The sequence below is a fragment of the Eublepharis macularius genome, chromosome 1 (assembly GCF_028583425.1).
Source record: "Eublepharis macularius isolate TG4126 chromosome 1, MPM_Emac_v1.0, whole genome shotgun sequence".
In the NCBI taxonomy this organism is placed as follows: Eukaryota; Metazoa; Chordata; class Lepidosauria; order Squamata; family Eublepharidae; genus Eublepharis; species Eublepharis macularius.
This window is the reverse complement of record NC_072790.1, coordinates 254583941-254602214: the sequence shown is the minus strand read 5'-3', so window position 1 is coordinate 254602214 and position 18274 is coordinate 254583941. Positions and strand designations below refer to the sequence as shown.

General features: G+C 56.7%; 1 protein-coding gene across 1 annotated transcript; it reads left to right on the top strand.

Moving 5' to 3' along the window:
* Positions 1-7018: 7018 nt before the first annotated feature.
* On the top strand, positions 7019-17792 carry LOC129343194 (ETS translocation variant 3-like). Its single transcript, XM_054999280.1, has 5 exons — positions 7019-7116; positions 8424-8482; positions 8766-9003; positions 10183-10298; positions 13176-17792. Exons 2-5 carry the CDS (start codon positions 8437-8439, stop codon positions 14375-14377), a joined length of 1602 nt encoding a protein of 533 aa, XP_054855255.1. The 5' UTR covers positions 7019-7116; positions 8424-8436; the 3' UTR covers positions 14378-17792.
* Positions 17793-18274: the final 482 nt, after the last annotated feature.

Here is an 18274-nt window from a genome sequence, read left to right as displayed (position 1 = left end):
AGGAGACATGACGGTGGATGAACTGAAATACCATCTGACATCTCGTTATAAAGCTGTTGCCTCAGAGAAGTCCAGCTCCTCCGAGGCAGTAGAATTGGAAAGAATACGCCTGCTACAGATTGAGCGACAGGCAGAAGCTCGCAGACACGAACAGGAGATGAAGAAAGCCGAGATGGAGATGGAGAAGCAGCGTCTTCTGACACAGGAGGAGCAGCGTAGACATGAACGCCTTCAAGTGGGTCAAAGCCACAAGATCAGCGTCACTCCCAAGGATTTTGTCCCCTTCAAAGAGGGGGAAGACCCATAAGTCTATTTGTCCAACTTCGAAAAGGCAGCGACCCAGTGGGGTCTGGCAGAAACAGACTTCATGGCCTACCTCTGCAGCATCTTGACAGGGGAGTTGGCTGCAGTGTACCATAGCATGCCTAGCCAGGACGGAGGAATCGCCTTCAAAGATTTCAAGTCGGCTGTGTTTAAACGGTTCCAGTTAGGACCCAACCATTTTCGCAAACAGTTTAGGGCCTTAAGCCTGCTGCAGTGTAAATCTTATCTGGAGTATGGTACTAAACTGGGAGAAATGTGGGGAAGGTGGCTAACTGAAGCCAAAGTAAATGATATGAAGGGGGTGTCCCAACTGATGCTCCTTGATCGGCTGTACTCCAAGATGCCTAGGGAGTTACAATGCCTGATCAAGGACAAGGAGTCCAGAACCCTTGCTGAGGCCACTGACCTGGCAGACAAGCTGGTAGCCAATCGGGAAGGGGTGGAGTGGAAAAATGTGGCAGGGGGAGGGGCCAGAGGGGTGGAAAACCAAGCCCTCCTCCTTGGCGAAGGGAAGTTATTACCCCAGCGGGCCCTAAAAAAACCCCAGAGATGGCCATGAGAAACAAAGCCCCTAGTCGAAAGTGTTATCATTGTGGGGACCCAGGGCATATAAAAATTACTTGCCCTAAATTGCAAACAGCATCTCCCAACCCCACTCTTACGGTGCCAGCTGTCTCAAAGGTGAAAGAAGGGGAGGTGGCATTAACCCAACATGAATGCCTCTTTGCCACAATGAAGGCCCTTGATGATTGGGCTGATTTTGTAGAACCAGCGAGGGTAAAAGACCAAGTGGTTCTAGGGTATGCTGATACGGGTTCATCCATCTCGCTTATAAGGTCTGACCTGGTATCTGACGCGGATGTACCACCAAACAAGGTTTTTAAGATTGTGGGGGCTTGTGGAGGATCTCAGATGGTACCAGTGGTAAGGGTGCCCCTGGAATGGAGGGAAAAGGTTTACCTCATGGAGATGGGGGTGAAGACAGACCAACCTTGCCCAGTACTGCTAGGCAGGGACCTTCTGGCAGGCCAATTTCCCATAAATGTAGTGACCCGCAGCCAGACCTTAAAGGGTGGAAAACAGCTGGCCCCAGTTCCAGGGAGCAAAGAGACCCATGGGGAAAGTAAGTCAGTTAACCCTGGGGGGAAGCCTGAAGGCGTAGGCCTGGTAACCTTAGAGGGGAGGGTCCAACCCATCGCTGATCCAGAAAAAGGGGACAGCTGTAACCAGCTCCAGGGGGAGGAAGGTGAGGCCTCAGAAACAGAAGGTCTCCCATTGGACCCCCCTGAAGCACTAGATGATGAGATAGTAGGAGGAGAAAGGCTCATACAGGAGCCACAAGAAGATAACCTAGTAGAAGGGGTCAGCAGGGAACAATTTACAGGCAGTTTGGGAGATCCAGGGGAGTTCAAGGAGGAGACTCAGAAGGATCCTAGCCTGGAATCCCTTCGACAGGCTGCTACAGAGCAGGAAAGAGAGCCTTCTAAAAATACTATGGATCAAATCGTATGGGACCAAGGGAGGCTGTATAGGATGTGGTGGCCACAAGAGAATCCAAATCCCGGGCAGGTGGTGAAACAGCTAGTAATACTAGCTAAGTACAGAAGAGACTTACTGGGACTAGCCCATGATATTCCTTGTGCCGGGCACCTAGGTGCCAACAAGACAAGGCAGAGGTTGCGATTGAATTTCTACTGGCCTAAACTGGCACAAGATGTGAGGGAGGATTTCAGGACCTGCCTAACGGGCCAGAGAGTGGGTAAGGTGGGGTGTAAGACCAAAGCCCCCTTACAGCCCCTTCCTATTATGGGAGAAGCCTTCCAGAGGGTAGGCATCGACATTGTGGGGCCGTTCCCAAAACCCACCCAGAGGGGGAAGAGATACATACTGACATTGGTAGATCATGCCACACGATATCCAGAAGCCGTGCCTTTAGCCTCCACTGAGGCACCAGTCGTAGCTGGGGCTCTAGTTAAGATTTTCTGTCAGCTGGGGTTTCCCACAGAAATTTTAACTGATTGTGGCCAAAATTTCCTATCTGGTCTAATGGAGAGTCTATGGAAGTGTTGTGGGGTACGCCATTTAAAAACGACTGTGTACTACCCTCAGACTAATGGGTTGACTGAAAGGTTCAATGGTACCTTAAAGGGAATGTTGAAGGCATATGTGAATTCGCATCCCTAACCCCAACTGTTGTTTGCCTATCGTGAGGTACCCCAAGACTCAACCGGCTTTTCTCCCTTTGAACTGATGTTCGGGAGGAAGGTGTGGGGGCCCCTGGATCTTGTAAAGAGAGAATTGGGAGGAGAAAATCTCCACGGCTAAACGGTCAGTAGTGGACTATGTCCTTTCTTTCAGGGAAAGGTTGAAAGACATGACGACCCTGGTAAAGGGAAATTTGGCCAAAGCCCAAGCCCACCAGAGTCACTGGTATGACAAAACTGCTAGAACCAGAACCTTCGAGATAGGTGGCAAGGTAATGGTGTTTCTGCCCCTCCGGACTGACAAGCTCAAGGCTAGCGGGGCTAGCAGGCCATTGACGGCGGCTCAGTTGCCCGGAGTGAGAGCCAGCGCCTGTTCCGCCACAGACAGCTTGAGCGAGTGTGGTGGCGATCTCGCAACGAAGAGGCAAGACCATCTTATAGGATGTTTATGAAAGCCTATGAGGTGGCGGTGAAGGATGTGAAGAGTCTTAAGCAGCCTCCATCGCGTTAGCTATCTCACGCCCGGCAAAGTTATTTAATGTGGTTCGATCATTGGTCTCCTTGCCAGAGGGAGGCCATCAAATTTTGAATTCGGCTATTAGCTGTGAGGCTTTTGGCAGCTTTTTTGCTGATTTTTTGTCTCTCTGCCATGACTTGCCAGCCACAGTTGATTCAGTGAATGAGCTAGAGACCCCTTGGCTGTCTTTGGGGTCAATATTTGATCATTTCAGCCCACTCTCTGGGGAGGAAATTGACAGGACCATGCAATCAGTTAGGCCCACCACATGTCCAGTGCCAAGGGGCTACAGTCTTCGCTGGAGGCTCCGGGGGTTTTCCTGGGCCATTAAAGGAAGCTGTGGTGAGGCCTCTTTTAAAGAAACCATCGCTGGGCCCCACTGACCTGGTCAATTACCACCCGGTTTCAAACCTCCCGTTTCTGGGGAAAGTGATTGAGCAGGCGGTGGTGGAACAGCTGCAGGGCTTCCTGAAGGATGTCTCAGCCCTAGACCCCTTCTAGTCCGGTTTCCGTCCGGGACATGGGACGGAGATGCTGCTGGTTGCCCTCACAGACGATCTTCATAGACATCTGGATCGAGGCGGCTCAGCACTGCTATTATTGGATCTGTCAGCAGTGTTCGATAGTCGATTACGATCTTCTGACTCACCGCCTCGCCGATGTGGGGATATAAGGGACTGCCTTACAGTGGCTTGTCTCTTTTCTCCATGGTCGGGGACAGAGGGTGGCACTTGGGGAGAAATTGCCATCCCGCCACCCTTTGGTGTGCGGGGTCCCCCAGGGAGCAATACTCTCCCCATTATTATTTAACATCTATATGTGCCCCTTTGCCCAGTTGGTGCAAAGTTTCGGACTTGGGTGTCATCAACATGCAGATGACACCCAGTTGTATCTGATGATGGACGGCCGGCCCTGCTCAGCCCCAGATGTCCTGGAACATGCGTTTGCAGCCATGACTGATTGGTTGAAACAGTCGACTGAAACTGAACCTGACAAAGATGGAGGTCCTGTACTTGAGCCACGGATTAGGTTCAGGACTCCAGCTCCTGGCCTTCGATGGGGCACCGTTAGTGCCAGTTCCGAGGGTTAAGAGCCTGGGGGCGATTCTGGATGCCTCTCTGAAAATGGAGGCACAGGTCACAGCGGTTGTCAGGTCTGCTTTTTTCCATCTGTTGGCAGACCAGGCAACTTGTCCCTTATCTGTCAACCCATGACTTAACTACAGTGATCCAGGCAACAGTCATCTCTAGGCTAGATTACTGTAACTCGCTCTATGCAGGGCTGCCCTTGAGCCTGGCCCAGAGATTACAGCTGGTACAAAATGCAGCAGCATGTGTTATAAGAGTGTCAAATAAGGTGCATATAACACCATTCTTACGTGAGCTGCATTGGTTGCCAGGGGAGTACTGGATCAGACTCAAGGTTCTGGTATTGACCTATAAGGCCCTGTGCAAACTGGGGCCAGCGTATCTAAGGGACCATCTCTCCCAATATGTTCCCCCGAAGACACTCCAATCAGGGGACAAACAGCTGTTGGTGGTCCCTGGCCCCAAAGAGGCCTGCCTAGCCTTGACTAGAGCCTGGGCCTTTTCCGTCCCGGCTCCCACCTGGTGAAGCGCTCTGTCTTCTGAGATCAGGGCCCAGCAGGATCTACTATCTTTTCGCCGGGCCTGCAAGACAGAGTTGTTCTGCAAGGCACATGGCTGAGGCTGAGCCTCTGCTGGCCTGGAAAAAAGGGTGTATAAAATTCTAACCCTCCCTGTGAAGGCTGCCCACCATCCTGTTTTAAAATGTGTATTAATAGAAATATGCTGCTGTTTTAATGTTGATGAAATTTTTATTGTTTTAATAGGTTGTAATCTGCCCTGAGCCCGCCCGTGGGGATGGCAGAATAGAAATTTGAAATATATAAACAAACAAATAAAAAATGTCCAAGAGCTTCTCTGCCAACTCATAAAGGGGCTTACTAGGAAATAAGTTGCCCAGTAAACAAACCGAATACCCCAACCTATCCTTAGATCCCAATGCAAGGAGCAGTGTAAGGGCCCAGCCGCAATTCTTCTCTAGACTGATTACACTCTCCTGGTCTTCAGTGGGCAGTGCTCTTTATGTGCAGGGCAAGACATGGACATGACTGTGCCAGACTGGAAGCACCTGTGGTGGCAAAGATGGCTTTTCCATGAGCTTGCAGCTGGGCCCCTGGGCTTTCAACGGCCCACAGGTGTGCTGGCTTGCCCGGCTGAATTGCAGGTTGTTGTCTAAACTGTAAAGCCCCCCGAGTAACCTCATTAGCTGGTGCACTTTGAAAGCATCGTGGCCTATGCTCTAGGGATGTGTGCAAAAAAGAAAAAAGGGGGAAGTCCAGATTCGGTATTCTGGAGTCCCAAAAATTCAGATTTCTGGGATTACCAAACTGATTCTCCAATTCTGTTTTGTCATATTAGAGAAATTTGGTTTAATTCTGCTGTCATTCCCTATGGGGAACTCAATCTGGGGGCTATCTAGGAGGATGGTGGGGCATTTTTCAAGAACACTCCACAAAGGGGGCCTCCCCGACTGTCCTCTCAAGACCACTCCCTCCTCCCGAGTTTCAGGAAGATTAGATCCTGAGGGCCAATTCTATGGGCCCCCAAATAAGATGCCCCCAGCCACACCATTGTTTCCTTTGGGGAAAATGTCAAAGCTGACTCCCATTGCAGAAATTCACCATGGCAAGGCTGCCATGACTAGGGCACACTCGTAAATGCAAGCTGAGCACATCCCAGAGAAAGCCCAATAGAACCAAGATGGAGCATAGGAATGGAATCCCCCCCCTCTCCTGCAGCACCAAAGGGATGCAAAGGGACCGACATCACACTAGAGAATTGTGCCTGTTTAATGTGTTCTTACACTGCAGCCCCTCCAGGCCAGAAGTCGCCTGAGATGGAGCGCTTGTGGTGGGGGTCTCTGCTTCAGCTTGGGCAGGACTCAGGGTAACTGGGAAACAACCCCCCCTCCCCAATAATGTGGCAAAGGAGAGCCCGGGGTCAGTTGCCAGGCAAACAAGACCGTGGCCGTTTGCCTGCAGCCCCCACCCCAGTGCGTGGAGGGGCTTCTCTGTCCCTGGCGAGCAACCCGCATGGGTGGAGGGAGAGCCGGATTTGGCCCATTGACAGGGGGATTTTTCTTAATACTGCTCTGCTGCCAATTATAGGTTTCCTTCCTGCCCCTTCCCCAAATACGCTCCAAGACTCCCACCACAGTGAGACCAAAGAAATAGAGAGTTTCAGATGCATCCTCCTCCTCAGCTCATGTGCATCGGGAGCAGCCACGTCAGAGACCCTCGTCACACACCTTGGCACTGACTGTTTACCAAAAAGGGGACCACAAAAGTCCCTCCAGAACCGCGGCAGGACAGAGCAGCCGGGCCCCGCCGGCACACAGGCGCCTCGCGGCCCGCGGCCCCAGCGGTGTGCGGGGCAGCGGCTTGGCCATTCTGGCCACGGGGCGGAAACACGACGGGGCCTTGAGGGGGGCCTCCGAGGGGCGTCGCCTTCCAGCCCGGCCTGAGCCGCACAGGCGCCTTGCCGGGGCCCCGCCAGGCCGGCGCAGAGGCTCCGGCCCCCCGGGAGGACAGCCAGGCCGCAGGGCAGCCCCGGGCGCCCCCCACCCCGAGGGCAGCTTCAGCGGCGCCCGGCCCAGCCCGCCTCCGCCCCAGCGAGGGACGAGGCCCGCCGGGGCAGCGCCAGGGAGGGAGACCGGAAGGAGGCGCCGAGGAGACTTCCGGGCGCATCAGGAAGGGAGTCCGCTGCTCCTGCCGGCGTTTCCGCCTCCGCTTCCGGAAGTGACGTCCCACCGCCTCTCCCCCCCTCCCCGCCGTAGGCGTCGTCGTGCGTGCTCGTGCGCGTGACGCCGGGGTGAGTCAGGGCGAGTGGGCGGGCGACGAGGCGTTTCCGTTTCCGGCGGCTGGGGGTGGGAGGCCGGAGGACGGCGAGCGCAGCCCGGCAGGAGAAGGCCCGAGCCGGGGAGCAGCCCCGTCCGCCCGCCCGACCGCCCCTCGCTCGGTCAGCTGGCCGGCCCTCGGCGCCGGAGGTGAGGGGCGCGGCGGGGCTGGGGCTGGGGCTGGGGCGGGCGGGGAGGCCGAGGCCCGCGGTGGGGGGGGGGCCGCTGGGGCTGGGCCCTCCCCCCTCCCCCCCTCCGGAGCCCGGCCGGGAGCCCCCTCCGCCCGCCCGCGCCTGGTGGCAGGGCATTCCGCAGGCCGGCCGGGCTCCGGGGAGGGGCCGAGCCTGGTGCCGCGGGAGGCCGGGCCGCGCCGGGCCTTGTGCCGCCCGCTCCGTCCCGGGGCGGGCCGTGGGGAGCGCCGCCTGCAGCCGAGCCCTGCGGGGAAGGGAAGGCAGGGCGGGGAGGGCCGAGCCGGGTAATCCCTCTGTCGCCCCTTCTGATCGCCGGCTGCCCCGCAGGGGAGGGGCGGGGAGGGGCTGCGGCCTCGGCCCAGTCAGGCGGCTCCGGAGGTTTCCCCCGGGCTGCGCCGAGGCCCCTGAGCGGCTTTCCCGCCAGGCGGGCGGGCGGGCGGGCGGGCGGGCGGGCTGCCTCCCTTGCAGGGGCCGCCGGGCGGTGGCTGAAGGGCGCCCTTACCTGCGCTCCTCCGGGCGGCCAGCGCTGCGGCCGCGGCGGGGGCTTGGCAAGCAGGAGGGCTGCAGCGCAGGATGCTGCCCGGGGAGCCGGGAGAGGCCTTCGCCACGCCTGGCCCTGCCCCCCCCCCTCATTCCCGGCCTTGCCTCTTCCCGGAGAGGGCGGTAAGCCTGGAAGATTCCTCCCGGCTGGGCCCGAGCAGAGCTTCCCTGCCTTGGGGTGGCCTCCCTTCCCTCCCCTTGGCAGCCGGTCCGGGGCCAGGTGTTCTCCTCTGCCTCTTTCCTGTTGATGGCCTTTAAGCGAGTTCGCTCCGTCCCCAGAAGGCTCCTGGGTGTTTGCTTCCCGGGCCCCGGGGGATCTGTAGGGGCATGAAAGTGAAGCACAGGCAGGGATTAGTAATGGAGCCTCCTCCCTTCCCCAAGCATGAGCCCGTCACCCTGTATCCCACCCCAACCCCCGTCTGCAGCAAGAAGCCGTGTACCATCTTGCCCTGTCCCTCTGCCCTTGCCTTCCTTAGGTTGGTGGCAAGCTGGGAGGGTAGGCAAGCACTAAGTGCTGTTTTCGCAGCTGGTGGTTTAAGTTTGGGTGGTGTTTAGTTACAGCTGTTCATAGTAGTGAAACCCCTGGCACAGACCTGGGGAGGTGACTGGAAGGGCCTTTGTTGGGTAAGAGAGAATTCGCCAGGATGCGTGGCTGGAATTCCATGCGCCCTGACTGCATCTTGATAGGTAATTGTGCCTTGCCTCCCCCCACCCCCTTTTCCGCAGGAGGAGGAGAAAGATGAAGGCGGGCTGCAGCATTGTGGAGAAGCCAGAAGGAGGAGGAGGTGAGCTCAGGCCCTCTGAAGTCAGCCCCTCTGGCGCTGATTCTACTCCACTTGACGTTGGGCAAGCTTTCCCCTTAGGGGCTGCTCTTCCCTTGCTCCCTGAGTGGTTCTGTTGGCAGGCCCTGATGCAGCCTGTGGGAGGGCAGCCCAGTGGCGTCACAGCGGGAGACTCCCAGCCGCGAGGCTGCCAGAGCAGCTCTTTGTCATGGGGAAGGGTTTGCCTGTGCCTGGAGCATTGCTCCCTGCCTTTCAGCAGCTCCCTTTCTGGTGTTTGGCTCCCAAGGCTATCACTTCCCCGACTGGGCCTACAAGACCGAATCCAGCCCTGGCTCCCGCCAGATCCAGCTGTGGCACTTCATTCTGGAGCTGCTGCAGAAGGAGGAGTTCCGCCATGTCATTGCCTGGCAGCAGGGCGAGTACGGGGAGTTTGTGATCAAGGACCCCGACGAGGTGGCACGGCTGTGGGGCAGGAGGAAGTGCAAGCCCCAGATGAACTATGACAAGCTGAGCCGGGCCCTCAGGTCAGCCGGGGGGCAGTGCGAGGAGGCGGCTGGGAAGGGTCTCGTGCGCATGTGCGTGCTTGTCTTGGATGGAAGCCCTTATTTTGCATGGATGCCTCAAAGCTGAGCGGGATCTGGCCTTGTCAGACAGGCACAGGCCGTTCTGCGTGGGTCGATGGGCAGTGGAGGGAATTCTCGCCTGGCGCCTTGCAATCCAGCCTTGCTCGTGGCAGGTGGCTGCAGATTGCCATCTTGTTTGCAGACAGTCTGGAACACTTGGGTTGTAATTCTGTGTGCGCTGTCTGGTTTTCTGGTGCTTAATTCCATTATTGCGGAGGCCACATTAAGAAGTGATGTTTTGTGTTTTCCAAGCAGTTTGCAGGCAAGGAAAGGCAAGGGTGGCCGGTCTAGCCATTATTTAGTGGCAGGGGCGAGTGGGCTCCTTGAGATGCGCCCCAGAGGTCAGTGCGTGCTGCAAGGCCATGCAGTAGGCACAAGAGTTGCTGTGTTGTTGGCAGCTCGGCTCTGCCACGGAGCCTTTACTGGCTCTGGTGAGAAATACTGCCGGGGTGGCCTCTGCCGCTTGGCTACCTAACTGGGGTAGATGTGCCACCGTGAGGCGTTGCCGCAGTGACCCGGCTAGCGATTGTTGTGGCCTTAACTGTCCCTGCCCTCACTACATCCTGGCAGAGCCCCTGGCTGCCTCAAGCCTGCCTGTTGCCAGAACTCTTTTACTATATATGCCTTTTTAAGTTAGTGCAGCTGAGAACTGGCTGGGCTCAAGCTGAGGGCACAGGCAGCCCAGCTGGACAAGTCTTCGTCCTGCCTTTGCTTGAGCCCATAGGTAGCTGCCGTGGCCCTTGGATGCCACTTGACTGGCAGAGGCCAAGGCAGGCAAGGCGCAACCCTTATGGTATTTTACAGCGTGGAAGAGGAAGGAAGGAATACATCGAAAGATGCGAATGTAACGGTGGATTCCTGGGAAAGGAAGCAAAGTTCTTGGCCAGTTTTTCTTCCGTTATGCCAAGTGTGGTAGTGGGGGGATGAGTCGCCACCACTCAGCCGGCTGGCCAGCTGAGCCTCCCTGGGCCGCTGGATTCCTTTGCCATCTTTTCCAGTTGAATGAGTTTGTGTGGAGCTCGTCCCAGTGTGTTCTGTCTCACAGTAGGGTGTGTGGCCAAGTCTGTCGTTTTTTTGCAGATACTATTACAATAAGAGGATCCTTCACAAGACGAAGGGGAAGCGGTTCACTTACAAGTTTAACTTCAACAAACTGGTGATGCCCAATTACCCCTTCATCAACATCCGGCCAAATGGTGAGTGGAGAGGCGGTTCTGTGCAGGGACCAGCGGGCTCCTTGAGACGTGTCCCAGGGGTCAGCGCGTGCTGCAAGGCCATACAGTGGGCACAGGATAACACACGCAGCAGACAGGGGACGAGGCCGTGCTGCTGTCCCCTCCGCTGTTCAGGGATGGCTCTTGAGATACTTGTCCTCCCTGGGTGAAGTCAACCTCTACCCAGGCGGCAGCTGTTTACGCAGTGCTCATGGCCACCTCTTGGAAACTGAGCAGCCGAGAGAGAGAGCAAAGGAAGTGGATGAAGGGAGCCCCTTCCCGAGGGGTTCTCCCGGGCTCACAGCCTCAGAGGTTCCAAGAACTGAAGTTAGTCTGAAGGCTCAGCAGACAGTGAGCTCCTGGGGCATCACTCGGCCTGCCACAGAGCAACACGACCCTTGGTGTGCCAACCGCACCGCAGTGGGCTTGATTAGCAGGTGGGGCAGTGGCTCTTCCCCCTAGCTTGGCCAGAGTACCTGTGGAATCCACATACACACAGCTCTGCACACCACGCTCACATCGGAAAACTGTCTTCTGGCTCCTGTAGTTGCTCCATGAATGTTTGGAGGTGTTTTTTTTAATAAAACATTTTATAACGGGGCTGCACTTCTACATTTGCACCTGTTTTACTGCCATGTGGCCTGGAACAATCACTGACTAATCCCCTTCTTGCATTTGTCATCTTAAAAGGAACATCCATGTCATAGTTTTGGAAGAACTGATTCAGCCAGTACCTGTTTCACATCCATTTTCAAAGAAACTCTCTTGTCAACATTGAGCCCCCTTGTGAACTTAGCCGGCCTTTTGTGATGGCCAAAAGGTCCCACCTGCCCCTTGTGTGGCCGGCGTCGGGGGAGGGGTCGGCCTGACAGCTCCAGTGCTGACGACCCTCTGCAGCTGGCAGGGAGGGCAGGGGGCTCTGTCTCTATGCAAGGAGCCACCCGCAGGGGCACTGGTTGAGAACTGGATTTCTGTTGCTGCCCTTGCTGGCTTCAAGCATTTCCCAAGCGCTTAAGCCAGTGGCAGCCAGCCTTAGGGCTGGGAGTGGGACAGAGGCTGATGTTCCTACTAGCGCTTTGGGCTGTACAGGGCGTGTCGGGGGGGGGGAAACCTCGGCAAGTGTCATGGGAATGCCTGCCCTAGGAAAGGAGCGAGAGGCGGAGAGGGAAGTTCTTCTCTCTTTAGTGGGTAGGGAGCACGACCTACTTTTGAGAGGGAGAGGAAGCGTCTCTTGGGAAAGGCAGTACTAGCAAAGGGCCCCGGGGTCTGTCACGCAGTCTTGAAAGGGCACCTCTTTCTGGCTCGTGCCGAAGATCCTTTCCTGAAAAGAGAAGCCAGGGTGGTCTTGCGGAAGCGGGCTGGGTGCTGGCTCCTGGGCTAGATGCCCGTTCTTGACTCTGGAAAGGAGGGCCCTGGCCAGGGAGTCGGCCGTCCAGAGGCATGATCCCCGGGCTAAAGCTGTCCTGCTGGAGTCGAGCTGACTCTCACAACAAGTCTGGGCAGTTTGTGCTGGATGCTGTTCCTCTCTTCCTGCTTGCCGGCACTCCCTGGAGCAGGTGTGGAGAAGAGAACAGGGCGCTCGAGTCCTGGAATGCCCCTTTGCAATGGCAACTCGTTTGCTTCCCTCCTCCCTTGACCCATCAAACCTGTTCTGGAGGAGGAGTGCGCCGGTTGCAGTGCGGGAGGGGACTCTGTCACACCCACACGTGTCTCTGAAGCAAGAGCCTCTCTGCCGTTTTGCACTAAACCGGAAAAGCGCTCTCCCAATCCGTCTGGGTTAAGCTTTGGGAGGAACAGCTGAGAATCTTGGGAGGGGTGAGAAGGATTCACCTGAAAGGGAGAGGTTCCACCTGCATTTAGGGATCGCCGGGCTTTGGTCTGAAGCTGATCAGGGCTGCTCAAAAGAAAGGTGGGCGGTGGCAGCAGGGTTGGGGGCAGCAGCCACCTCTGTGCTGCAGCTGATCCCTCCCAGCATCCAGCCAGCCCTCGGGGTGCCTTCTAACTCTGGTTTCACAGGGGTCCATGTGGACTGCAGACCTCTCTAGAACAGGCTGAGGGGGGCTGGCTGGTGTCGAGGGGTTCCTCAGCAGTTGGGGCCACGTGGGAAACAAGGTTTTAGTTAAGAGTGAGACGCATTGAAGAGGGGGCCCTGTAGAAATCCACAGGTCAGTTTCTGCCTTTTCTTCTGAGCTCAGGTTGAGTTTTCTAGCCACAGACTTTTGGCCCACTCTTAACAGTCCAGTCCTGCAGTTGCCTCCAAGTGGTGCTAACGCACTCCCTGCGGTCCCATAAGTTGACCTCTAATCCTGCCAGAGGTAGGTGTGTGAAGGGTGCTGGGTGATGCTAGCGGTCCCAAAGCCGGGGCTAAACGTGTGGAGCAGAGGTCCATCAGAGGCTATTAGCCACAAGGTACAGATGGAACTCTCTGTCTAGGGCATTGAGGCTCTGTAGTCTTGGTGTTTGGGGGGCAATCAGTGGGAGGGCTTCTAGTGTTCCTTCCCCACTGGCAGATCACCTGAGGACACCTGGGTTTTGGCCACTGTGTGACACAGAGTGTTGGACCGGAGGGGCCATTGGACTGATCCAACATGGCTTCTCTTATGTTCTCAAACGTTAGCCAAGGAAAGGCAGGGGAGGGGGAGTCTTGTCCGATCAGCCAAGATGAAAGGGCAAGGGGCCCCTTGGTTGCAGCACTGAGGGAGCCCAAGCCCTGCTTGTTGGCGCGTGCCAGGGCCGCCTGGCCTCCGTTGTCTCTCCTCATCCTCTTGCCTCAATTGCGTGGTGCTGGGCATGAGCCGTGGCTGCCAGGGGTGGGCCTCTGTTCCTAATGCTGCTCTTCTGTTTTCTCCTTTCCCGCAGGTGTTGTTCCACAGAGTGCCCCTCCTGTCCCAACGGCTTCCTCCAGGTTCCATTTCCCTCCGCTGGACAGCCACTCTCCCACTGAAGACCCCCAGCCAAGCCGCTTCTCAGCCCGCTCCCTGGTGCCGCCTGGCCAGGAGTCCATGAACAACGGCAGCATTGGCGAGAAGTCGTCTCCAGTGCCAGAGCTGGATGGCAGCTCCCCAGACTGGCGGCATGGGGTGGACCTCCTGCCCTCTCGCAACTCAGCCTCCGGTGCCGCTGGGGCTAGCCACCCCAAACGCAAGCCAGACCTGGTGCTTCCTCTCTTCAGCAGACCTGGGATGTACCCTGACCCGCACAGTCCTTTCGCTGTCTCCCCACTCACAGCACGCGGAGGGGTCCTGAACGTCCCGATTTCGCCCGCCTTGTCCCTGACGCCCACCCTCTTCTCGTACAGCCCCTCCCCAGGCATGAGCCCCTTTCCCGGGAGCAGCTGCTTCTCCTTCAACCCTGACGAAATGAAGCACTACCTCCATTCGCAGGCGTGCTCTGTGTTCAACTACCACCTGAGCCCCAGAACTTTCCCTCGCTACCCAGGGCTGCTCTTCCCACCCACACAGCGACAGGTGCCTCCTGAGGACCAGCCCCCGTTTCCCATCAAGCTCCAGCCCCCGCCTGTCGGGCGCAAGAATCGTGAGAGGCCGGAGAGCGGTGGAGGGGCAGGGGCTTCTCAGGCGCCTGCCGTGTCTCCTCAGGTTAAGATAGAGCCTGCTGTGGACAAGGAAGCTGAGAGCAGAGATTCCCCAGGGAAGGACCAAGGGGGGAAGGAGGAGGAAGGGGCGAGCTCAGTGGCGGCTTCTCAAAGTCAGGAAGTGGGGGGAGCGCTGTTTGCGAGGCCTGTGGCCCCATCCTGGCCTGTGGCGCTGCCAGCACCTGCCCCAGCCAATAGGCCAGCTGGAGAAAAGCCCAAGCCGGAGGAAGGAGGGGGCACGAGAAGCCCCCAGGAGCCTGCGGGGGACCTGAGCGCTCAGGGAAAGCGGGAAGACGCTGCGATGCCTCCCAAGCTGCGCCTCAAGCGCCGCTGGCACGACGACCAGCAGTTGGACCTCCTCGAGGACAGGCAGGGCAGGAAGCCCCACTGGGGGGACAGTCACCTGAATGCCCCACCCAGCCTGGTGCCCCCCAAGGCCGTGGCAGCCACAGCGGCAGCAGATGCTTAGGCCAGCAGGGGCCCAGGGCTGGGGGGTTGCCGGGGCTCTGATGTAGCAAGGTTGCCTAGCAGCAGGGGGCGGGGGGGGGAGGAGGAGGGGACTAGAGGGCTTTGGACGGGCGGGTTTGCTCTTTGCGTGTTTTGTCGGCGGACAGGCCCAGTTCGCCACGTTTGGGGCAGGGGATGGGGAAGGGGGTGCCCAGTTGAATTGTGCCTCTTCGTTGTGGGATGCTGTGTGGCAGTTTCTTCCCGGTCTGCCTCTGGAGTTCCCACCGAAGTGAGTGGGCCCTCCTCAGTCGCTTTTGTTCTGTACTGTTCCTAGAAGCCAGAAGCTGTCTGAATGTATATAGTTCTTTTCCACGGAGTCGGGGGGCACCAGAGGAGGACTTCGAAACTGGAATGTGTCCTGTGTCAAAATAGGAAGACGCTTTATTTGGGTGGGGGTTACTGGGACATTGCACTGTCTTTACCTTTTAAAAGCCGAGATTGCAGGAAAACGGCACAAAACTCCCAAGGCGCCACCAGCGGCAGGGGCAGGGTGGCTAGAGGGTCTGGGGGCCCTGCCTGCTTTGTGGCTGGTGGTCGGCCTTTGCAGCCTGTGCTTTACTTCTAGAACGGGGGTGGGGGTGGGGGGCAGGAATGACCTTGTGGTCACACTTCAAACAGCCTTCTTGAAATCTTGGAGAAGCCATGATGAGCGGTTGCAAAATCTTTTCAGGGAAGAGAAAGGAATGTGGGTGTGAAACAAACCCAAATGCCTTTAATCAGAGCCGTCCTCCTCTTCCTTCTTGTTCTCTCAGATGAGGATTTGGGAAGCGAGCGGATGGGGTGGGCAGAGAGGACTGAATGTTGGGCCCTGGGGGGGCTCCCTGCTTGTTGTGCTCCCGCTTGGTATTGTGGGTCTTGGCTTGCCTCTCTGTGTGTTGAGAGACCAGCTGTGGGGAGGGGCTGAAAGAGGCGAGGGGGTGGGTTCCTGGGTTGGGGGAGGGCGCCCCTTTCACATCTGAGCGTGCTGGAAGGGGGAGAGTGTGGGGTAGCAAAGCCGCATGCTGGTCCTTGCGAGAGCGGGCACTGGGAGCGTTGTGTGGGGCTGCTCTGGGAAGAGGCCTTGGGCCCTGCCCCTCTGGCAGAGGTTGCTCTTGGCTTGGGGGCTCCAAGAGGAACGCGGGAAGAGCGTGTGCCTTGTCTTGTCCTGCCACACAAAAGCCGCTGTGGCTTCCTTTGGGGAATAGGGCTTAATGGCCCTAGGGTGAGCTAAAGACTGGGCCGTGTCCGAGTTGGTGGCGTTTCCTGGCAAGAAGCCTGCCAGATGCTTCCCAGGTAAAGAAGTGGGAACGCGCCTCCTGGGGTGGACACAGGCTGCTCTTCCTCCTCCCCGCGCTGCTGTGGGGGGTCTGCTGTGCTTAGCAGGTGGTTCCAGACCAGGAGGAGTTGGGTGATGTCCTGGCTGGCCAGCCATTTCGCTGTCTTGAGGTTCCTCTTCAGCAAGGACGTAAAGAAAGCAGTGGAAAGAGCTCTGTAACGGTGGCTGCTTGCTAAATAAAATGCTCCGGCTGTGTTTGGGAAGGGGAAGTATGTGAAATGTGCAGGGGCTGCTAGTTGTAGAATCAGCGTGCAGTTGTCGTGCCAGGGGTGTGTGTGTGTGTGTGTGTGGGATGGCTTGCCCGGCACCCCAGGGCCTCTTCCGTCTCGGCCTTTAGCCACCAACCTCCACGCACCATGGCCTTACTTGCCTCTCTGGTTGGGAGGCAGGGAGTGGGGTGCCTGCCCGTTGTACTGAGGCAGGCGCTTTCCCAAAGTGGAAGGAGGCTGGTGGGGGGGGGGTCCTCTGACTCAGGAATTGAAACACGAGGCCTTTACAGATCAGTCCCTGCAACTCTTGCTGTCCATCAAACCCAAGTGCCAGAGCTGATGGGGGGAGGGGGGCTCCTGATTCATTTGGAGAGAGCGGGGGTGGGGGTGGGTGGGCAGCACCCTCTTCCCTTTCTGGAAAGGATTGCTTCTTCCTTGGGAACAATTGTGGTTGGTTTGGTTGGGTTTTTCTTTGGTCTCGGCCCTTATCAAATAGCCATTGCACTGCAACGTGAGAATTCCTCGTTCAGGGATAAAGGGACTCAGGTTCTTAGGGCAACGGGCCAGGAGCCAGGGGAGCATCGAAGAAGCTGCGTTCTGGGCGGGCGGCGGGTGCCCCGGACATGGCTCTGCTTTCCCCCCATCTGGCTCCGGGAGCCGCCTGTTGCTTTGCAGAGGGTGAGAGGCCCTCTTCCCAACCGAAAACGAAGTGGGCATGCAACACTTCACAAAGGGTCTGTTCCTTGTGCCAAATATTTTAAGCCGGTGGCATGGGAGTATTTGAAATTCCACCTGTCGAGAGCATAATTCACATTGTACACTTACTTGATTTGCTAGCCATAGAAAATGTCTGGAAATAAAAACTTGGAAGGCGAACTGACCCAGTGGGGTGCTGTGCGGCGTGTTGGGGGGAGAGGAGGAGAACTCTGCCCATTGCCAGTGAGGGAAAGGCCTGGGAAACGGCCCCTTCGGTCTCAGGTGAGCTTCCTGAGCCTTCCCTAAAGAGTGGGCAGGTGGGGCCTTGCAGGGGGGCGAGGGGGCTGGGGCTGGCTCCTCCCTTGCCGTGCTTCCAGCTCGGGCTCAGAGGCCCCTTGCCAGAGGGCAGGCCCAGGCTTCAGCCTGGCGCCCTGGCTGGAAAGGGTTCTTGCTTGCACGGCAGGACGGCCGTTGCTCAGCACGTGGCTTCCTGTCACTTGTGCATGCCAAAGAGGGGGGGGCGGCTGGGGTCCACTCAAGCCATGGCGCCCCCTTCTGCCCCCCCTCACTTGCCCCACGATGTGCAAACTCGGGTTGCGCTGTAAGAAGGGCGGTGGGGTATGTTAAAGGGTTTGGCCTGCTTTGCTTTTGGAAAATGAAATTCTTTTTCTTTGGGTCTTACGGATCCCGGTGGATTTTAACAAGAGCGATTTCTTTGGTTTGGAATACTTTCAATTAGATTTTTTAATTGTTCGATTTTAGAGTGTTAAAGTGACAAAGTATTTACTGAATTTTCTTAATCACTTTTCATGAGACACGGTCCTGTCTTTATGATGCTTTGACTCAGCAGGGACTGCACACCTGAGTGACGGCTCTTAGCTGGAGGTATTTGTCTATGTAAAGCAGGATTAAAATTGTGTGTAAAAAAGGAAGTAGTCCTCATGCTTTTGTGCAGTGCCTTTAGACGTTCCACTTTCTATAAAGTCTTCAAAAAAGTTTGCATATATATTATATATATATGATGTAATGTTATAGAGATATATGTATAATATACATATTTTTCCAGGGGTATCTGATAGCTCTGTATTTTGTTATGAAAGTTGATATGAAAAGTATTTTACCTCAAATTAAGAAGTTAAATAAACCTTTTAAATAAGCCTCCCCACGCTGCTTTGAGGTCTTTCGCTCCTCGGGGGGCCTGGGCAGATCTGGGCGAGATGGGGACGAAGCATGGTGCATCCACACACCCCCTGTGCATTCAGCAGGCGCTTGATTGGGGGTGTCTTCGCTTGGTCCCAGGGGAACTGTCTGGCAAGCAAGTCAGTCTACACATGGGGGGGGAGAACACTGGGAGTTGGGGGTGCACCAAAAGGGGGGAGGGAGGCCCAGAATCTAAAGTCTGGTGTCGTGTTTAAGAGCAGCAGGACTCTATAATCTGGAGAGCCGGGTTTGATTCCCCACTCCTCCCCTTGAAGCCAGCTTGGATGACCCTTGGATCAGTCACAGCTCTCTCAGAGCTCTCACAGCCCCACCTACCTCACGGGGTGATTGTTGTGAGGATAATAATGACATACTTTGTAAGCTGCTCTGAGTGGGCGTTAAGTTGTCCTGAAGGGTGGTATATAGTTCGAATGTTATT

Bases quoted from the DNA above. Each gene is read 5' to 3' on its own strand.
- LOC129343194 (XM_054999280.1), top strand. From the start codon at position 8,437: ATGAAGGCGGGCTGCAGCATTGTGGAGAAGCCAGAAGGAGGAGGAG. The intron at 8,483-8,765 runs GTGAGCTCAGGC...TTGGCTCCCAAG, and splicing joins GAAGCCAGAAGGAGGAGGAG to GCTATCACTTCCCCGACTGG. The intron at 9,004-10,182 runs GTCAGCCGGGGG...GTTTTTTTGCAG, and splicing joins AAGCTGAGCCGGGCCCTCAG to ATACTATTACAATAAGAGGA.